Genomic DNA, 19,779 nt, shown 5'->3' on the forward strand with positions numbered 1-19,779 from the left:
TAGTGGCTGTCAGATTAGTGTGTCTCTTTAATGCATACGTCTGTCAAAGGTCTCTAGCTGGTCTGGATGCAGCTGGAGGTCAGAGAGGTTCCCTGGGCTTCATTTCCTCTGCAGGCTGTAAGCAGAACATGAAGTAATTCATCACTTGCCACAGATGATTTACAATAAATCACCTCCTGACATGCTGCTGCATGAGATCTGCAGCACTCCCAGTACAGTGCAGCCTCATGGACTCTTTAGGTGTTGTCTTAACGTTTAGAAAAAAATTCTCTGAGTAAGAAAACCAAATTTGTTCCAAATGTGTTTCATATGGATCTGTGTATCCTTTATTTGGTGGCAGCTCCTTTTCAAACATTCTTGCCTGCCTTTTCCTTTTTGGAGGTTATTTTTTCATCCCCATCCTCTTTGTGTCACTCTGTTAGGCTTTGCGCTCGTTTGGCCTTCATGTTAACTGCAAGAGCCCAGGAAAGACAGAGGCACATGTCCAGTAAAAGCTTTCTGTTGTGAGGCTCACTGAGATCTGTCCATTTCAAATGCAATACCTTGATGAGAGCAAGCGCTACTAGCTCAAAATTGGGTGGTTTTTTGTGTCACTGAACTTGGACAGCAACCTGGCAGAGCAGCTCACGTTTTACAGTCGGTAGGGGAAGCTCTCCATGGGACTCTTTTGTGTGGGAAGAATTGGATTTAGGCCCTTGTTCAGCACCATTCTCATGATAAGAAAAGAAGAACACCCTTCTAACAAGCCTAGACAAAGTTAGAGCAAGGGTTTGGAGTCTGCTTGCTCCAAGTTGTACAGAGAAAAATACTATTGTCCCCTGAGAATTGCTTTGCCTTTGCCTCATGAGAGTTATGGGGAAAGTGAATAACAAAAATGATGCATTTTGATGTCTTTAGGAAACTGTTTTCTTAAGAGCTGCTTGGGAATGACTGAGCTTATTATCCAAGATCATCCTTATGTGCTTGCTTGGCATTAAAGGAACTCGATTATTTGCTTTTTCCACCAAGAAGGAAAAAATGATGTTTTTTGAAAATTACAGCCTTCAGTTGAGAGTGGGAACTAATGCTGCTCCTCTGCTTCATCACCTCAGCAGCAGGGACCTCAAACCACTGCCATCCCACAGGCAGGGCCCTTGGCTGAGGCTGGTTTAACTCTAGCTGAGCCTGATTGACCCAGAGATGCCCCTCAGGTCGCAGCACTGGACACACAAGTGGGAACTATTGGGGAAGATGGTATATTTAGCCACTCCTGCAGGGCATCTAATTTTAGAGCTCTTGGTAGTGGTGGTGGGTGCTTCCTTTCTCATGTCACCCCTGGCCTATTACAAGCCAAGGACAGATTGTCTGTCATGTAGCCAGCAGGGAAATAGATTCACTTGTAGATCATGTTTCTCAATTAAAGTATTACAAGAAGGCAGAAGATCCTGGTGGTACTGAAAGACACTTTGAATATTGGTTCAAGTAGGGAACTCTGGCTTCAGGAGTGAGATAGAATTGCTAGATGTTGTCCTTGTGAAGAGAGAGAAGACATAATATGTTGAAGCCATTTGTCATTTTTTGCCTGTAAAAAGTCAAACCCAAGAAAGCAACGTGCTGGTCTTGACGTGGTCTCCTCCAGAGTGCCTGTGCCCCTTCTGGAAAGGTCAACATCTGCTTAGGAGCTGCCCAGGATGATGATCAAGGAGAGTTCTCTGCGGAGGGACCCAGATCTGGGAGGGGAGCTAGCTTTCCTTGCCAAGGGCTGTGACTTTGTTCTTCCATCTCGATTCAAGAGGCGGCTCAAGGCCTTCCAGCAGGCCCAGGTTTGGACACTTGGCATTTCTTTGTCTTCTTTTTTTGTATTTTTTTATTCTATCAGAGAATCAATCTGTGTCCCCTCTAGGCCTGTCTATTTGCAGAAAGTTATTTGCAGCTAGATACCAGCAGGTTTAAAAATAAACCTTCCAGGCTTAGATTGCAGAGTTAAAATGTCTTTGTAAACATGGGGGGAAATTAACAGCAAGGGCAGTGATTTAATCATGGGGAGAAGTATTGTAAAATTTAAGTATTTTCTGTGAGGTTTTTTGTGTGGTTGCTCTGAATGTTTGTTGTTGCATGTTGGAGGAGCCACGAGGTTCTGCTGTCTGCTGTGAACTGTACAAATCTCTGCAGACCAGCCTACCTGGCTTTGGTTTTTATGATTTTACCATCCCAAGATGCTTCTTTGTGCTGTTTCCTACCCTCTCTGGGCTGTGGCTGAAGGAGATAATGGAATAATTTAGTCTGGAACAGACCCTGAAGATCCCAGAGGTGTAGCCAAAGAAATGGAAACTGTATCACAACTGTGTGCTTTTGGTAAATCCCAGCTGCTGTACTCGCTCCCTGGAACAACTGACAAAAGATTGGATGTGCTAGGACACCAAATGGACATGTGGTCACTCCAGATTTAGAGGGTTCACAATTTGCTGAAATCGGCCCATCTTGAGCTTTATCTGTATTTAAATAACGTGTGACCCAGTGAGGACGTTAAAAAGTTGAAATTAGGAGCAGTGCAGCTGTTTCCTAAGAAACAGCATTAGAATTGCTCCAAAACATATTGTGGCACATTTTTTCATGCGTTCTGCTGACAGGTTAAAGTACATCTCAGAGGTTAATCTCTGGAACGTGTGTTTTTCACTCCCTAGGGGAGAATTGGATGAGGTAATAATGTGCAGTAATGGCTTGGGCGGGGCCGAGCAGTTCGGAGACACTGTCAGGAACCACAGCACAGCTAAATTCCCTCTCCAGAGTTAGTCTGATCACTGAGGATCTAGCCGGGGTAGGGTTTGCAGGGAGGGATGAGACCTGCGGGTAGAACAGCTGGGAAAACGGACAAGGCTTTGGTCCACGAGCCCTCTGCCTGGTCAGAAGCAGGAACAGTTTCTCTGCTGAATGCATTGGGATGACTGCTCCGGGGCTGCCCGTTCGAGGCAAGTGAAATGCTGCAGTGTTCAAAAAAGATGGTCTTTTTCTTCTTTTCTTGCTGCCTCCTCACCGTGTGTCACCCTTCTCTTGTCCTGGGCCCCACAGGTCTTTCTGTGAGCTGTTTTAATTCATAACACAGTTTAGTATCATCCAGCAACAAAGCCAAGTCTGTTGCTGCCTTTCCACGTGGGTGAGATCGGTTCCCAGAGGGACAGTGGACCCCTGGAGGTGGAGGGCAGGGATGGGAGTTCTCCCACGTGGCAGCAGTGAGGTGTAATTAGATTTTGTGCCTTGTGGGGCTATACCTGGGACTTGGGGTGAGCTGACAGTAGAGGTAACTGGGTCCAGTAAGAAAACAAAAGTGCTGGCAGGTGGAAAGGTAGTATGGTGGTGATAGGGAGCTGAGAGGTGAATGAACACCTCTTTGCTTTGTGGAACACACAGATACTGGCCAGGCAGGTGTGGAAGAAGGGTGATGGTAAACTTCTGTGTCAAGAGCTGGAAATTTCAGTTCTTGTGCTTATCCTTTGCAGAAGTATTTATGGAAGGATCAGAGAGCCTCCCATGGCAGTGTTGGGAGGAAGGGAGGTCTCTAATCCAACATATCACTTGTAGGAATACTGTTTCTAACCCTGGGTCACATCAGCACTGGCTTTCCCCAAGGATAGGGATTCATTCACCCGGCCCCTCTTGGTGACCTCTCACAGGCTGTACTTCCCTCAGGGTCCTCCAGCCTAACCCTCCCAAGTTGGGCTTTGCTTCCATTGCCGCTGTAACTGCACTTCCAAGAGCTGCAGGCTGTGTTTAGCACATCCCTTGGCTTCCCCTAGCTAGCCAGGGCCAGCTCTCCGTGTCTCCTGCTGCCTGATCCTGATCGCAGCTTTCTGATTTCCCTCCTTCACATCTCTGGCTGGTTTCTTCCCATCACTTTTTTGAAGTGAAGGCCCAAAACTGGTCCCTGGAACCCAGATGCAGCCTCGCTAGTGTCAGACAGAGATAAAAACTTCCTGGCCTTGCTCCTAAGGCAGTCCAGGACATCACTGCCCTTACTTGCAATGAGCCCTCGCTGCAGGCTCGTGCTCAGCCCGTGTGCACTGTCCCCTCCACCAGCCCTGTTCTGCAGGCCTGGTGCTCAGCCAGCGGGTTCTCAGCCTGAACTGCTGCTGAGGGCCAGGTCCAAGATCTATAGGCACACTTGGCAGTGGAGGTATGTGATGCCTCTGTTGCAAAACTCGACTGGATAAGGCCACGAGGATCCATCCTTACAATTAGCACTGTGTCTACTCCCACCTAAATCCTTTTAGGTTTCTGAGTTGCTTAGGTAGAGTTTGTTTTCAGTTTTGTTTTGCTGTGATTGGATTTTGTTTCTGCTGGTGAGTTTGTTTCCTAGAAGAAAATATTCTCTCCAGAAATGCATTTTCTCATAGCTCTGTCATGTTTGGAGCCTTTGTTCTTGCTGTTCTTAGGTAAGAAAGAGACAGCAGGAAGGTTCATTGATGGGAAGGGGCTTTGGGGAGGGAAAGGAAGAGAAAGTCTTGGGCAAGAGATACAAAGCAGTGCTGGAGAGCTGATGAGCTTTGAGGATGGCTTGTGTCCAGGTACCATCAGACTTCAGGAAGGCAGGAACTATGAAAAATGAAAGGAGACATTAAGTCAGCATTGTGGACTGCGAGAACCCAGGCTGAGTCACTGTACCCTAGAAAAGAGGATTACACTATGCCATTTGGAAATAAAGCAAGAAACTGGTAAATATATTATCTAGGATCCTGTTGGAGCCTGGGACCAGGAGGAAGGAGTAGAAAGAATTTGACCACTTTGTGTGATACTGCTTCCTTCCATGGAGTTTTCTGCTGGGACTGGCACATCCCTGGGAGACAGGCTGGGATGGCAGAGGTTTAGTCTATGCTTTGTTTGTGTAGCTACAATGAGGCTGTAGTTCTGTCTGGTTTATTTATAACACAGATGTCACTATTTTTGTCTGTCCGTAAATAAATTGTGTGGCTGGCAAAAGGTGATATAGTGGATAGACAGATTTTAGTTAGGGTAAATTACAGAATGCTACAGAGTGGTATTTAAAAATGGCCTTTAATCTCACCTTTCTCTTGAACAAATAAAGAAAAAAAAAATTATTTGTTAATTGTTGTAACAAAGCCGAAAGGTTTATTAGAGTATTTGTCATTTCCTTTCTTAGTTGTCCTCTCTGAAAATGCACAACCCTGTTGGAGGACTGTGTTCTGCTAGGCAAACAGCATTTAAGGCTAATTTTTTGCAATAAGAAACTGTTTATTTCCAAGGAATTTCCACAGAATTTCCCATCATACCACTTTCTTAAATTTTTTCCCAAAAAGTTGTAATTAACTTCTTCTTGTCCCCATAGTGGTTTCCATCTGGTTATACCCATCCCAGAGTATTAATTTGTGAGGTTGTTCTAGGGAACAGAATCTTCAGGGACTAGTTGCTGCTTGGTTTTTTCTCTTTGTGTCATAAACAGCTCATTTCTTATATGAGAAGGAAGAAGACAAAGTTCAAGAATTGCATTTCTATTCCTGAGGCAAAATGTGAAAAGCAGCTCCCCCTGAGCAGTGCTTGCTCCTAGTTTGGCTTGAACTGAGCAGGAGTGAGTGAGTCAGACTTACTGGGAAGGTCAGCTGGGAACCTGTGGCCAAACTGGCTCCCTCCTTCAAAGGCCAGCAGAATTCCCTGGGTTTCTCCTCTAGGTGTCTGACCTGCCTTGAGTGGTGGATGGGGGTCAGGAAATTAATACATCCTTTGTGGTCCTGAGCTGAGTGAGCTGGTACCAAACACTGCTGGCTCTGGGAGTGCCTGGAGGCAGAGGAATTGCTGGGGTTTTTGGGAGGTGGAGACCTGGGCAGAAGGGGTGAGTTGTGTTCCAGCATGGTCAGCTCAGGTTGTGTGCCCTGTTGGGATGTGTGTGAAATGCAGAAGGGGAAAAAAATGGCCCAGTGCTGTTGTGCTCTACTTAGGGACGGACTCCTCTTCACCTTCCAAGAAAACAAAAATTTTATCATTCCCTTGTACTGTAAGGGAAGGGGATGTATTGTTACGGTGAAAAGTCAGTGTCTTTTAAAAGAACATCTTGGTTTGTGGAACTTTTTGTTAAGTTTTAGTCACTTCTCTTCGTTCCTCCCAGTGCTGGCAGCCGGGAGTGCTTGTGTATCCTGAAGAGATTAGGGAGCAATAAACCTGTTTGTGAGAAGTGGCCTCGAGCAAACTGATGTGAAGTCCTATTATAGAAGTCAAGTGGCTGCAGTTGGCACCTCGACTCTGTTCCAGCTTTGCATTGTTTGTATGAATATGGTGCTGTGAGAGACCGGCGGGGACTTCCCCTCTGCTGGGATCCAGAAAGGGAAAACTCCTGAGCAGAACTGGGTCCTGGCTGGAGAAGCCCCTGGCAGGACAGGGCAGGCAGGGTGAGAGCAGATGGTAAAAGCAGAAGTGGTGATTTTTGTGACCCCTGAACTGGGGCCAGGTGCTCCCTCCCCACACACATTCACTTGGTCTGGGCTTTGCTTTTGGTGCTCTGCTGAGGAAAGGGCAGGAGGAAGCCGGGAGAAGGGCTGTCTTTTATTTAACCCAGCGAACTGTGCTCCCGAAGTGAGTGTCCAGCTCTCCCCAGCTTCTCCTGAGCCACCACCTCAGGTCACCTGCATTGTCCTGCCGTGGGACAGAGTGACCAGGGCTGATGCTCACCATCCTCCAGCCCTCATGAGCCCCAGGAACTCGTGACCCCCTCTGAGCTCCAGCATTGCTGAGGAGCAGACACAAAGATGTGCAATGTCTAAGGAGGAACAGTCAAGGACAAGAGGGAGAACAGGTGTTGGTGATCAGGCTGACTCTCCAAGGGTTAAGAGCTGTTCAGACTCTGAATACTGGTATTGATAGAAATATTGAAGGCTGAAAAATATCTCCAGCTTTTCCTATGTAGCAAGACACAGGAGAAGACAACTGGAAGAGCCCCAAGCTCCAGGTTAATGTGTTCTGTGCAGAGCAGTTAAGGAGAAAAGTTGTTTCTGGTTGGTGGGATGTGTGTGCCAGTGTTCCTGCTCCTGAAATGGGACAGCATTTGGGAGAAGAAAGAGGTCCTCCCATTTAAAGAAAGAGCCATGAAGCAGAGGAGTGAAGAGGAGGAAAATCCTTCTCTCTTCTTTCATGGGTCTCTGATGAATGGGTTATAAAGTATTATGAACTGCAGGTAAAAGTAGTGCTTAAAGAAGCCTTTACAATTCTCACTTCTTTACCTCATTGAAAGCAAATCTGTGGCTAGTTGGGAGATTGAGTATGTGTTGAGAAAAAAGCTCCAAGTTTCGAGAAAATAATGAAATAAAGTCAGTTCATCATATACATTCTTCTGCATTTAGTGGACTCAGACTTGGCTGCTTTATCCTGAAACCATTTTGTTTTGAAACAGTTAGAATAAACAAACTGAAAGTCACAGCTGTATTTACTTGACTGTTGCCTTCTGCGCCTTATCACATATGTTGTTATATTAATGAAACTCTTGTATTGGAACCATTGTGCAGTGGGAAAGGCTGCTGCCTTTTCCCAAGAAGGAGTGTCTCCCTGGGGTAGCAGGGAATTCCTCATCCTTCCACATTCCAGCAGCTGATTTTGCAGCTTGTACTGTAATTACTTGTTAAAGTATAAGAAATGTTCCCTCCCATGTCTGAAAAATTCCCTGGTTTAGGGTCTCATTGTGTGCTTAAATACAAATGCTGCCTGTGATGTAGAGCTAGAACTGGAGATCCATTGGGGAGGGGATCCAGTGGGGATCACCATATCAGCCATATGTTTGTTACAGATAGGAGAGGAGTAAGGAAAAACATCATGTGAATGCCAAATGACACTCTGCTGCCTGCTTCTAATTCCTGATGGAAAAATTGATTTACCAGTGCTTAGTATCTTTCACAAAATCAGGTCTGGGACTGTTTAAGTTGGGCACAAAATAAAAGGCTTGCTGAAGTTGGGAAGGAAGTCTTGAAAATATTTTCTTAATTTATCTCTGAAGCAGTGCTTTGGCAAAGCTAATTATGCCCCCAATGGATAAAAAATGTCCTTGTTTGAATGTAGCCTTGCTCATACTTTAGGCAAGCTGTGTGGGTGGGTGCTCTGGTTCAGAGGGGAAATACTGAAGAGCAGATACTTTGTTGTTCATGGGGCAGAATGACAAGACCAAGTCCAGCATGAGAGGAAATGGCATTGTCCTTTGTGGTATCACTGAGTTGCAGAGTGACTCAAGAGGAAATCATGAGCCACATCTACATATGTAAAATGCTCAGAAATAGCATAAAAGCAGGTGTGACATCCTAAATTTGCACTGGTTAATAATGCAGAAAATTTTAACTGCCTATTTAAGACGCATTTTTATCCCTGTGCCATAGTTTAATTGTTAGTGGGCTTTAATTTTCTCCTAATCACATACTACTTTTTCCTGCTCCATGTACCATGATGTTAAAATGTGTTTGTTATTCATTGTATTTTCAGGTTCAAAGTAAGCAAGAGAAGAAGGCAGGAACTTCATCCCCAGCCCCCCTGCAGCCTGTGGTTAGCACTTGCACTCCTCTGCCTGTGAATAAAGCCAGCAGCAGTACCCCTGTGCCCATAAACATTCCACGTTTCTACTTCCCTAAAGGACTCCCGAATGTCTGCACTAACCATGAAGAAATCATTGCCAGGATTGAAGAGGCCTTTACAGAGTTTGAAGATGGGAAAGCAAACATCTGTGAAATGGGGAAAATTGCTAAGGTAACCATCGATGGTCTTGGAGGCCTTTTCCAGCCTTAATGATTCTGTGAATCTATTCTTTAGCTTTTTAGTTTTGGGAGAGACTTTGTTTTAGTTTCAGTCTATCTCACAGCTGTTGTAGGGGGGAAAAAAAGAACCAGTTTCCTTTTGATCTGAAGTTTGTTGTTTAGATTTAGATAATAGTAAACAAAAATGAGCTCAGTTTGCTGATTGTCACATCAGATATGTGTTTGTTCTTGCTTTGATTTATGAAGCAGTTCTCTCAGATTTCTTAGCAAATACAAATTGCATTTTTGTTTCTCTATTCCTTCGTATTTGTGCCCAGAAGATTGAGAAACTCAGAGGCAGAAATTTTTCTGCTTCTGTGGCTTCAGATAGTATCAGTTGCCCTTTTGTTGCTTTTGCAGCTGTCCTGCTCAGCTAGCATCAGCTGTAGGTGCTATTGTAGTGTTGTGTGAGGAAGCAACTTCCAACTTCCAGCTCCCTGGACATGGAAGGGGGAAATGTCCAGTGAGTCCCCAGCTCCTGAGCTGTGCATGTTCAATGTACAGCTGGTAATGAGTTCTGCCTTCAGGGGACAGCACACAGCACTTGTGTGGGAGCACACGAGATGGTCCCTTCTCTTTCCCTCTCCCTCAGCTGCAGTTCCACAGTGCTGCTGATCTAAAACCAGCATTTATCAGACACATCCTGGATGATCAGCTTGTCCTGAATGAGTCTCTGGCACTGTAAGCTGAGCAATGATGCCCTCTTCAAGCTTTCATGGCCTGCCATTGAGGGCCAGCAGCTTCTGCAGAGGCTGGTCAGGGAGTCCTTTGGCTGGAATCAATCCTTCCCATGTGTGCTTTCATTTTTGTGTTCCCCTGCTGAGATCTTGCAGTGTTGGAAATAATGGACTGTGCTGGGTGGAAAGCACTGCACTGAAAATTGCAGGGTGAGATTTACTTCACCTTTAGGCATTTACTCATTAATTGTCTGTAATTAGACTTGAGGTTCCCTTGCTGCCTGTGACAGGTTATCCCATAGGAGAATAGGCCCTCCTGTTTTAGGGTGGGTGGGGGACGTGGCTGGTGTGAGTGTCCTTCTGGAAGGAGGTGCCTGTCTCTCCACTCTACTTCCTAGGGAATTGTGCTAAACAGTTCAGAGCTTGAGTAGTCCAGATCCTTTTCCTAGCCTGAGAGGAGTGTTTCTCAGTCACTTGGAAAGGTACATGACAAAGTAGAAAGTTATGTGTGAATTCTCAACCTTGGCACCAGTAAATGGCATGCAGGTGAGTCAGAAAGCCATTACCACTTTATTTCCCTTGTGTAAAGTCTCAGTGGTGAACCAAGGTTCCTCTTGGGACTGCTCTTGTATTCCTCCTTGCCCTGGTTTATCTTGCAGATCTGTGGCTGCCCACTCTACTGGAAAGCACCTCTGTTCAGTGCATCTGGAGGAGAGAGGACAGGACGTGTCTCTGTGCACTCCTTTGTGTCCATGTGGAGAAAGTGAGTATGAAAAATGCAAAACTCTTTCTGGAAGAAGAGATCAGCCTGCCATACAACTATTTTTTCCCCCTTCTTTTCCATCAGACTTTTCATACAATTGTCCTCTTCTTTAAGTGGCTTAAAAGTCTCCATCAGCTTGAGATTTTTTCCCCCCAAACCCTCTGAGCAATTCTTTCTGTGTGACATCCACAAACTTGGAAGTAATTGTATAGACAGTAAGATGTTTTGAGTTAGTTGCTATATAAAATATATTTACAAACTCCCCAGAAATGTCACCTATTCTGAGGTAGCTGGTAGTTATCTGTGGATTTGAGGTATTTTTGTGCCCAGCCTTATTGCTCTGGACTGGTGCACTAAGCAAGTGTCATTTGGGGGTTGGGAGAGGAGGTATGTGATAGTGTTACAGGAAAGAGGAATATGGAAATAAGCATCATCATATAACTGGGTACTCTGGGAGCTTTAATAGTTACTACCTTCCCAAGCAAGCTATTGAATTCACCTGTGGAGTTTGACAGTCCACACTGTGGAAATGGAGAGCTCTGGATGGATGCATTATGCTTGGAGTAAGCTCTGACATGGAGCAGACTTGTTCTCTTGCCTGATCTTTTTCCCCTCCAGGGCAATTCAGGCTTTAGTCTACTTTGTGAAACACCTGAACAGCTTCTCCATCTCCTCTCCAGAGAGAGTCCTAATTTTTTACTTAATGGTTGCTCTTCAGATTCTTGACGTAGTCTTTAACCCTGAATTCCCAAAGTATTTCCTGTGATGATGTTGTCAAAACAGCTTCTAGTTACCCTGGCAAAATTACAAAAATGTTAGGGGTGACTGTGATCTCTAAGTTTGTCTTGACACAGACAATATATTTTCCTTCCTTAGGTTCCTCCAATTACTTCTAATTAATCCCTAATGTGTGATACCACATTTTCACTTCTCTGATTTTCACATCCTTCAGATATTTGCAGACTGTGGTCATGTCCCTCTTCTGTATCCTTTTAACTACCCCATTTCCAAGCCAAGCTTTGTATGCTTTTCTCACTTAGTTACTCTTTTAGAAAGATATTATTTTTTTATCCCCTCATCTTCCCTTCTGACAGTTACAAAATCTTTGCTGGAAAGCTGAAAAACAGAAGAAATGTAGGATTTTTGGTAAAGTTTGACTGCAGCTATGTGAACCCAGGTATAACTTCAAACCAAGTATATTTAGTTGCTGAAGCCTATTTTCAATTTTCTTAGTGGTGACTGACTTCTCAAGATGCCACAGCCTCACTGCTTGTCAAGTCTATAGGAATTTCTCAATATAAAACACTTCTGATTTGTTTGTGGCTAAAACTGGGCTTTGGGATTCATCTTTATGTGCCAGATTTTTTTAAGCTAAAACATTAGCACCTCTTTCTGCAGCTGATTTAGAATATATCTGTTAATTGACAGTTACCATGATAGGAATGTGCAGCCAAAAGGATTGCTAAATCTTTTTTTTTTTCTTATCTAAAAGAATCATTTTTTTGTAAAGTCTGCCTTTCCCAGACTGATGAGGCCAGAATTAGCAGGAAACAAGTTAGTGTGATTTCTGCTAGAGAACTACAACCACTTCAGTACTATGTTCATGCACTTTTACGAGAGGAAAGTGGTGAATAATCACTCACAGTAAATAATTACAGTGCATTTATATTTTCAGAGTTAATGAAGAAAACTGTAGTTTTCTGAGTTTCCCCAATATTATGTCAACCACATAGTGTTTGATATATTCAAATGTTGTGTTCTGTTAGCAGTGTTTGGTAAATGGCATGGAGTTCCTCTCTTCCTGAGTTTCCCTGGGGTTAATCCCATAACTGTGATACCTTTGGCCAGTGCAGTATTTTGTGTGAGAAGGCACAGACAAGACCTGGTGTGTCAGATGCACACTGTCAACCAGAGGGGACTGAGTTCACACACTTCTCCAAATGCTCAGTCCTACTAATGCCTTCATTAGGCTGTTCTCTGTGGCTTTGGTGCACAGCTCCAGATGGGCCATAATGAACAGGGGATGCTCTTTTTCCTTCTGAGAAGTGATTTTTGTGGGTGAATATTCAGTCCCCGTAGTCTGGCAATTTCCCCGAATGTTGCAGTATAGTGAAGGGTGACATTAGAGAGTGCACCCTGTGCATCCCATTGGGCTGGTGCTGTTCACTTGGAGCGAGCCTGCAGCATTGGCAAGAGTCAGGTGACTTCTCTGATTCCACAGATGCTTAGTAGGAAAGTTGCTTTACCACAGCAGTGTTAACCTGGAAAAAATCCCTGCTGGGTGCTCTGGTGCAGCTGAATGACCTTGAAGGAAGTCCTGGCAGTCTGAGGTCAGCATTTGAGTGATTCCCAGCATAGGGAATTGTGCTGTAAGGCTTTGTGACCCTCCCGGGGCTCCTGGGAGGTGCAAAGGGCTGGGAGTAACTCCTCCTCTCTCCCACAGAATCCTGCGGAGCTGCCACGACGATGCCTCCAGGTTCACTTCCCTTCTGGCAAAGCCTGGCTGTGAGTGCCTACAACAGGAGGACTTCATCCCGCTGCTGCAGGTACTGCCCCAGCTCCGCGGGCACGCTGGGCACAGAGCTGCGTTCCCTTGGCTCCTTCTTTGTTTCCATGGCAATAAGTGTTTACCAAGGACGAGCAGACCTTTGGTTTGAACAGCACCTGGGTGGGGTTCATTTTGGAGTGAAATAGAAATAAGCTTTTTAAGTGCTAAAGTGCCAAACCAGCTGCAAATCCCGCTAAAGGCGTTGAGGACTGGTCTCTTGTCAGGATTCGTATTTATCAGTGCCTGGTAACCAGGCTGTAATTTGCTCCATTTCTCAATGTGGATATTGGGAAAAATGCTTGTTGCTGTTGATAGTCAAGTACAACATAAAAACTTATTGGAAAAGTTGTAAAAGTTGCTTGGCAAGACAGCTGTAATTAAATTTGTCTAGCCAGACTACCAGATACAGTATCACATGGAGATCTTGGCAAAATTTCTGCAGTTCCAATTGTTCTGTATATGCCTCTAAACCTGCTACTGCACAAATGTCACTGTTTTGGTTTTTTTTCCCCTCATATTCAGGCTAAATCTGCACATCGTCATTTCATGTCTCTTTCCCTTTCATTAACTTTAACAAAGTATAGTTGTTTTAATTATTTGTGGTCATTTATGCAGGCTCTGGATAGGGCTTCTCTACAGTGTCTATAAATCACATCCATCTGCTCCTCTGATCAGCAGTTGTACTTTTTCTGATCTTTTCCATGCATCCCAGTGCTGCCCTCTGGGTAAAACCTCTGTGGAGATGCTGCTTTGGGGAAAGATTTTGTGTCTGTGCTGGCTGTTTCTGTCTCAAACAGAACTGGGGCTGTGATGCGTACATTTCCTCATGTTGCTCTTCATCTCTTCTCCACTGGGCACACTGCCTTTCCTGGTGGATTGCAGCTCTGCTCTTTAGCTCCTGGTGCAATCCAAGGCATGCACAGTCCTGTCTGCCAGTAAGCCAGAGATCAGCAAAATTACCCTGATTTACGCCACCATGTGAGACATCCTGTTATACTGCCCAAAATTTGGGCATATCACACCCCTGAGGGCACCATGGCATGGAACAAGCACAGCAGAACTTGGAACACCTTTAAAGGGTAGAGGAGTCACACATGGAGAAATTACACAGGCATTGATTCATACAGGATCTGAACTGATTCATTCACGATCTGAGCAGTTTCTCCATGGATTTGATCATGCAGATTTGGCATTGTGAGACAGTGTTTTACTTATAAAAAGCTGGTATTGAGAAAGAGGCATCTTCACAGGTAGTCCAAGTGAATTTTGGAAAAGCACTAATCATGTCTGTAAACTTTCTGAAGCTCACACAGCTTTCATTGGACATAGGAGCCTTTCTCAAGGAATATTTATTTCTGACACCTAGTTCTAACAAATGTTAATATCTTCAATGAATGGAGGAAAACAAAAATCTTGGAGAGGAGATAGTTGCATGGTCAACTAACTAATTTTTGTCTCATTCAATGAAAATGAGTTTTCATCTACTCACTAACTCTCTTCCTTTGTTTTTCTGTCCTTAAGTAAATCAAACTGGCCCACCAGGTGCGTATTGCCCAGCAAATGCATTCTGTTACTGTAATAGAAGGTTCTCTTGATAGATTAAAAGATTTCAGTTTTACTGTTAATGCTGCAAATAGTTTCAAGAGTAAGCAAAAGTATTGGTTTATAAAGCCATTAACTTCTAAGCATTAAAAGAAGAAGAAAATCTATTTCATTTCATTTTCTCTTACCTTGCAGGATGTGGTAGAAACTCATCCTGGCCTCACGTTCCTGAAGGATGCTCCGGAGTTCCATTCCCGGTATATTACAACGGTAGGCTGCTCCTCTGGTCCCCTGTGATGCCTCTGCCTCCCTTTGGGATCTGTCATTGCTCCTACCAGCAAATCCTTCAGTTATTTAAAAATATAGGTGTTTTTAATATTACTCACCATGAGGTATTTTAACAACTGCTTCCAAAAGAAAAATAATCTGCTTGTGTGTGCCAAGGGTTATTCCAAAGGTTAATAATGGTTCTTTCTGGTCTTAAGCAAATCTATAAAAACATCTTTTTTGGCATGATGAATGGAAAAAACGTTGTTTGGTCTTTGGGAGCTGCTAAGTCACCCTGAATTGTGCTGGGCTGCTGAGACATGGAAGGCTGCCTGTTTGAAGGTTTCTGTCACTGAGGCCTGGAGAATCTGTGACTGTTCCTCAGTGCAAAACGCCCTTTGCCTCCAGGGATCTGCTGTCCAGCCTTCCTTTTGCCAGGATGCCTGTCCAGGCTCTCTGTCCCCAAGCTTTTGTGGCTGGGTTTGTAGCTGGGGTTTATTCAGTAGCTTTGTTCCAGCTCTGCAGTCAGCACTAAGGCTGGCACTTTACCTAAGTGTGTTTGTACTTTTTTTAAGCCTTGAGCTTGACTGGTGTTGGGTATGAATCTGGATAAAAGGTATAAATGTTGGGAAGTTTTATCTCTGCAGCAGTAACAAATTCAGATAATGACAGACCTGATGGGAGCTATATCCCAACAGGGCTCAGGGCTTAAAGTTTCTCCTGTTTGCTTGCCAGGGCCTGCCTGGGGCTGCACCACACATGGCAGCTGGGAGGCTCCTGGCACACACATGCTTGTTCCTTTCCTGTAAGGAGCAGATGGCACAAAGACACTTCTTCAGGGCAAACCTTGAACTGTCACACTAATAAAAATGTATAATGAGAATCCATTCTAAATGTTTTAGATGCACTTGAACATGGCAGTGAACAGCAGTGTATAATCAATATGTTTAGTCCCTGTTGGGCAAGACAACATAAACATTAAGCCAGAACAGGTATAGGAATGGCCAGGGAATTATGGAGGCATGTGGAAAGTGCCTGTGGCACATTGCACCCTGGTATTTGGTATTTCAAGTGCATGGAAGGGTGAGACTGAAAGGTTTAAGGTCGCACTTGGGGTTGGTTTCTGACTGCAGTATCCACGGGTCAATGCCATGTGTGTGGTTGCCCTGGCTGCTGACAAAGGCAATTCTCTGCATCTGCCTTTATGGTTTCCTCTTATGTCACACACTGTTCCTGTATTTTTCAGGCAAGAAACAAATATCTTTGTAGAGTAATCCCTCACATGATTGCCCTTGCTGCCCTTTCTGGACTCACCAGGGGCACTGCACCATGAGGCTGAGACCAGCTGTGTGAAGCTGAGCTTCCACTTACAGTTAAATGAAGTGCAGGCTGCTGCTAAAGGGCAGCACCTTTTCCTTCCTCTCTCCTTTTCCACCACTTCCCTGGTGCCTGGGTTTGGTGCTGTGTCACCAAAGCAGTCACAAAACCAGACATTGCTAAGTACACGAAGCTCCTGAGTGCTTCTTGATCCTGCCTGTATGTCTGCTGTGCTTTCCTGCTGCAGTCAGAGCCTTTGGGCATCCTTCCTGGCAGTGCTGGGACACAGGTGGATCCCAGGCTTGTTCCAAAGGCAGCAGGGAATGGTGGTGCCTGGAGCTGAGGAGAGGGCTGTGGAGCAGCACACCTGACAAAGGTGAGCTGTCCTTCAGCTGTCAGGACAGCACTGCTCTGGGGATCTGTGCTGACAGCAGAATCTCCCTGGGCTGGAGCAGGGCCAGCACCTGGGGAGGCAGGAGGCTGCTGGGCAGGCTGTGCCCATCTGGAGGGGCAGCACTCAGTCCTCTGCAGCAGTGGCTCTGCTCTCTGATAGCAGGAGTTCCTATTGCTCACCTCTCCTTTTGCAGACAGTTTGGCACATCCCTTTTTAATATTACAAAATGAAGTATTTCCACCAGGAAGCAGTGAAGGAAACAGCTTTGTCCTTGGATTTTGAGAACACTTGGATCATTTTTATTGTTTCAAGGTAGAGTGCCTTATACCTCCTTACAAAGACAGAGTGCTGTATTTGCTGCCACACAAGAATCACAGTTCGTGTTTGTGTTACAGACTAGGGCCATAAGGACACATGGCTTTGTGTTCATTGCTGGGTACAGCATCACTTGGCTGAAATCTCCTGGAGAGTGACCTCACAGTCTAGGATGGGTAAGATGTGAATGCACATTTCAGTTCTTACTGCCCCCTCAGAACCTTTTAAAGGGGCCTTTTGGACACAACAGGCTGGAATTTCATCTATATCTTATCTGTTTTATTGGCCACTGTATTACTAAACCAGTTGTGTTTGTTTCAACAGAGACAACTCCTGAAGCTGGTGAAGATGATGCAGAACATCACAGAATATCCTGTGGCACTTGTTGTAAAGCTTTAGTGTGACTTCTACCTGAATGTTCAAACCAGGCTCAGAGTTAGCAGTGCATGCTGCCCTTGGAAAGCTGTGTGCTAAAAACAGATTAAAGATTAAAGCTTGTGGAAAAGTGCTTCAGCTTATACAGTAGCATAAATGCAAATGTGTAAAGGGACAATGGCCACAGGGATTAATAAAGGTTCCTGTTTTGTCCACAATTGGTTTTGTTCTTGTGTGGCAAGACTGGGGAAAAGTCTGGAACTCAACCGTGAATGGTTTGGGCCTGGAGGCCAATTACATGAGGATAATGGGGAAGTAGAAAGAGGCTTCTCTTTCCAAAAGCTAATTAAGAATTTGACTCCATGATCCTTGTGCCCTCTTCCAACTCAAGATGTTCTATGGGTCTATGGTTATGTACTGAACTAAGAAAAATGAAGCCAGTTATGGCCTAAGTGACAAATGTGACTTTCATGCTGCACATCATCTCCGGCTGGGTAATGATCTAGGACGTTTCCCAAATGCTTTTTTTGACAGCTTGGTGTTTACAAACTGGAAAATAAAAGGATAAATACTGAGATTTTATAGTGAGATGTATACTATGTACTGTCCATGGAAACTGGGCCATTATTTGAATAATAAAGCCTTCACTGAGTGACTGGACATGGTAAGAGACATGAAAAGAGATTCCATTTTGCCTCTGAATGGCTTTTTTTTTACAGATGGATGAGGAGGGAGCAGATGGAACATCTTTATCAATGTGGTCTCATAGACAAACAGTTTTTTATGTGTCACAAATGGGAATAGTTTGTTGTCTTTTACTACCCTGCAGGCAGAGGAAAAGTAGAATTACTGGTATGGGGTACTGTTTCTGATTCTTGGGATTGCTATTTTTGAGTCCTTGGAATGGTGTGAACACCCTGTATTTTTAAGGGTTGCTACAAAGTTGTCAGGTGTGATAATGGGTGATGTGAGAGGTGAGACTACTCCAGTCTCTGAGCTCTGGTGCAAGCTGGAAGCAAAAGCCAAACAAAGTCCAGAAACAGAGACCAGAATGGCAGTGGCTACCAGAGGCATGAAAGAAGAAACAAACGTTGTGCTTAAGACCAGAAAGGATCATTGTGATTACCTAATCTGACATCTTGTGCTACACAGGCCACAGAACATTGCTCAGTGATTGCTACAGTTAGGATGGGTCTAGTTTTTGGTCTGTTTTTAATTAAAATGATACCCAACTTTAAAAGGATATCCACCTCTTAGGCCTGGAGGGACAAAGAGCCTGCAGTGTTACCAAAAGGTGTCATGTTCAACTAAGTTGAATCAATCAATTCTGTCTCTTCAGGGTACATTTGAATCCTCACATCATTCTTGTTGCTCTCAGAGTTGTGTGTGCCATCATAAATTGCTGTCTCACTGTGTATCCCAAAGCAGACTGTTGGGAGCAATCTCATATTTGGTTCTGGATCTGTTCTGGACCAAGAACTAGCACTTGTTTGACTGAGTCTAAAGATGGCCCTTGGTTGCCTACTTGAAACTAGTTCTGGCTAAAACAGAAATCCATCCCATTTAACCTGCTAGCTGGATTAATCCCTGTAAGGTCCACATTGTTGTGTAAACTTAATTCTTGCATTGGAATAGTGTGCACTAAAGGTTACCAAAGTTCTGGGGTAATGTGCTTACATGTTAGAGACATCAAAGATTTGTAGTAGCTTTGGTCAACAAGATTTCAGTGCTGATAGTCAAATTAATTCTATTCCTCCTTTCTCATGCCAGTGATATGTACTTGTTGTTTTTTGCCCTGTTAGGTTTATTCTTGGATGTGCTTGGTCACACATTTGTGTTTCCTCATTCTGTGATGTTACTTGACAGCTGAGAGGGAGCAGATTGGGAAGGGCTGTTTGCTTTTTTGAAGAGCTTGGGAATGAGCTCAGTCTCACACTGGGAGCTGTTTGCTTTTGGCTTCTGATAGTTCTGGTGCCTCTCCCCCATGATTTTTGCTCACTTTCACCAGAGGCAGATCTGGAAAGGAGCCAAACAAGGTTAACACCTGCCCAAAATAATTGCAAACAGAACCTCTCCTGTTTACTTTCAGCAGAGGCACTGGGAACATGAGGCATTGTTATAGTTACAATGGGTCAGACATTCACCTTGTCTTTCATTTACATGTCTTGCTTCCTCTGCAGGAACCAGAAGAATCACAAGTCCTTTTTTTTTTTTTTCCCTTCTCCTCTAGTGCCCTATTTCATTGGGGATCCATGCAGACTACATCCCCTTAAGTGTGAAAAACTCAAAGTGATTCATCAGCACTTTGAGCATGTTTTCTGACACAAATAATACATCTGCATGCCCAAAGAGGTGAATTTAGAGCAGGGGAAATGTTTCCACACTAGAAAGGGATAATACTGTTTAAGAAGCAAGTGTTACTTTCAGACTGTGGAGTCAATAAAGGATAGTAGTATCCACAGAAAAGATCCCAAAACAGTTTTCAAAAAGAGGTCTCCTTAGGATGAGTGAATAAACCCAGGGTACTGCATTTAAATTCCCAAACTGCTGTGTTTCAAGAGTTGAAATCAAGATCACTGCTCATCTGTTGCAGGTTATCCAGAGGATATTCTACACAGTCAATCGATCCTGGTCGGGGAAGATCACTCTAACAGAGCTGAGGAAAAGCAACTTCCTGCAAGTACGTGGGTTTCTGAGGGAGCAGGAGCCAGAGTGCAGCAGCATTCCTTGTTCCTGTTCCTGGGGGGTGAGGGAGCTGCACCTGGGCTGCAGTGGGATGAGCCAGGTGCTCAGGGCCAGGAGTCCGCTGGGGCTACTGGAGGAGCTGT

General features: G+C 44.5%; 1 protein-coding gene across 3 annotated transcripts in view; it reads left to right on the forward strand.

The window, feature by feature from the left end:
- The window catches only part of PPP2R3A (protein phosphatase 2 regulatory subunit B''alpha), a 50,457-nt gene that overhangs the window by 18,594 nt on the left and 12,084 nt on the right, over positions 1–19,779 (forward strand). For 2 of the 3 annotated variants that reach the window (XM_041416175.1, XM_041416174.1), the window contains 5 exons: positions 8,446–8,706; positions 10,090–10,193; positions 12,637–12,739; positions 14,479–14,553; positions 19,545–19,631. In XM_041416175.1, coding sequence (XP_041272109.1) covers positions 8,446–8,706; positions 10,090–10,193; positions 12,637–12,739; positions 14,479–14,553; positions 19,545–19,631 — 630 coding nt within the window. Of the gene's footprint in view, positions 1–1,397; positions 1,803–8,445; positions 8,707–10,089; positions 10,194–12,636; positions 12,740–14,478; positions 14,554–19,544; positions 19,632–19,779 lie in introns of those variants that run through there. The other variant, XM_041416176.1, reaches the window with a different exon arrangement.

Source organism: Onychostruthus taczanowskii, unplaced genomic scaffold, assembly GCF_017590055.1.
Source record: "Onychostruthus taczanowskii isolate IOZ18803 unplaced genomic scaffold, ASM1759005v1 scaffold51, whole genome shotgun sequence".
Classification (NCBI taxonomy): domain Eukaryota; kingdom Metazoa; phylum Chordata; class Aves; order Passeriformes; family Passeridae; genus Onychostruthus; species Onychostruthus taczanowskii.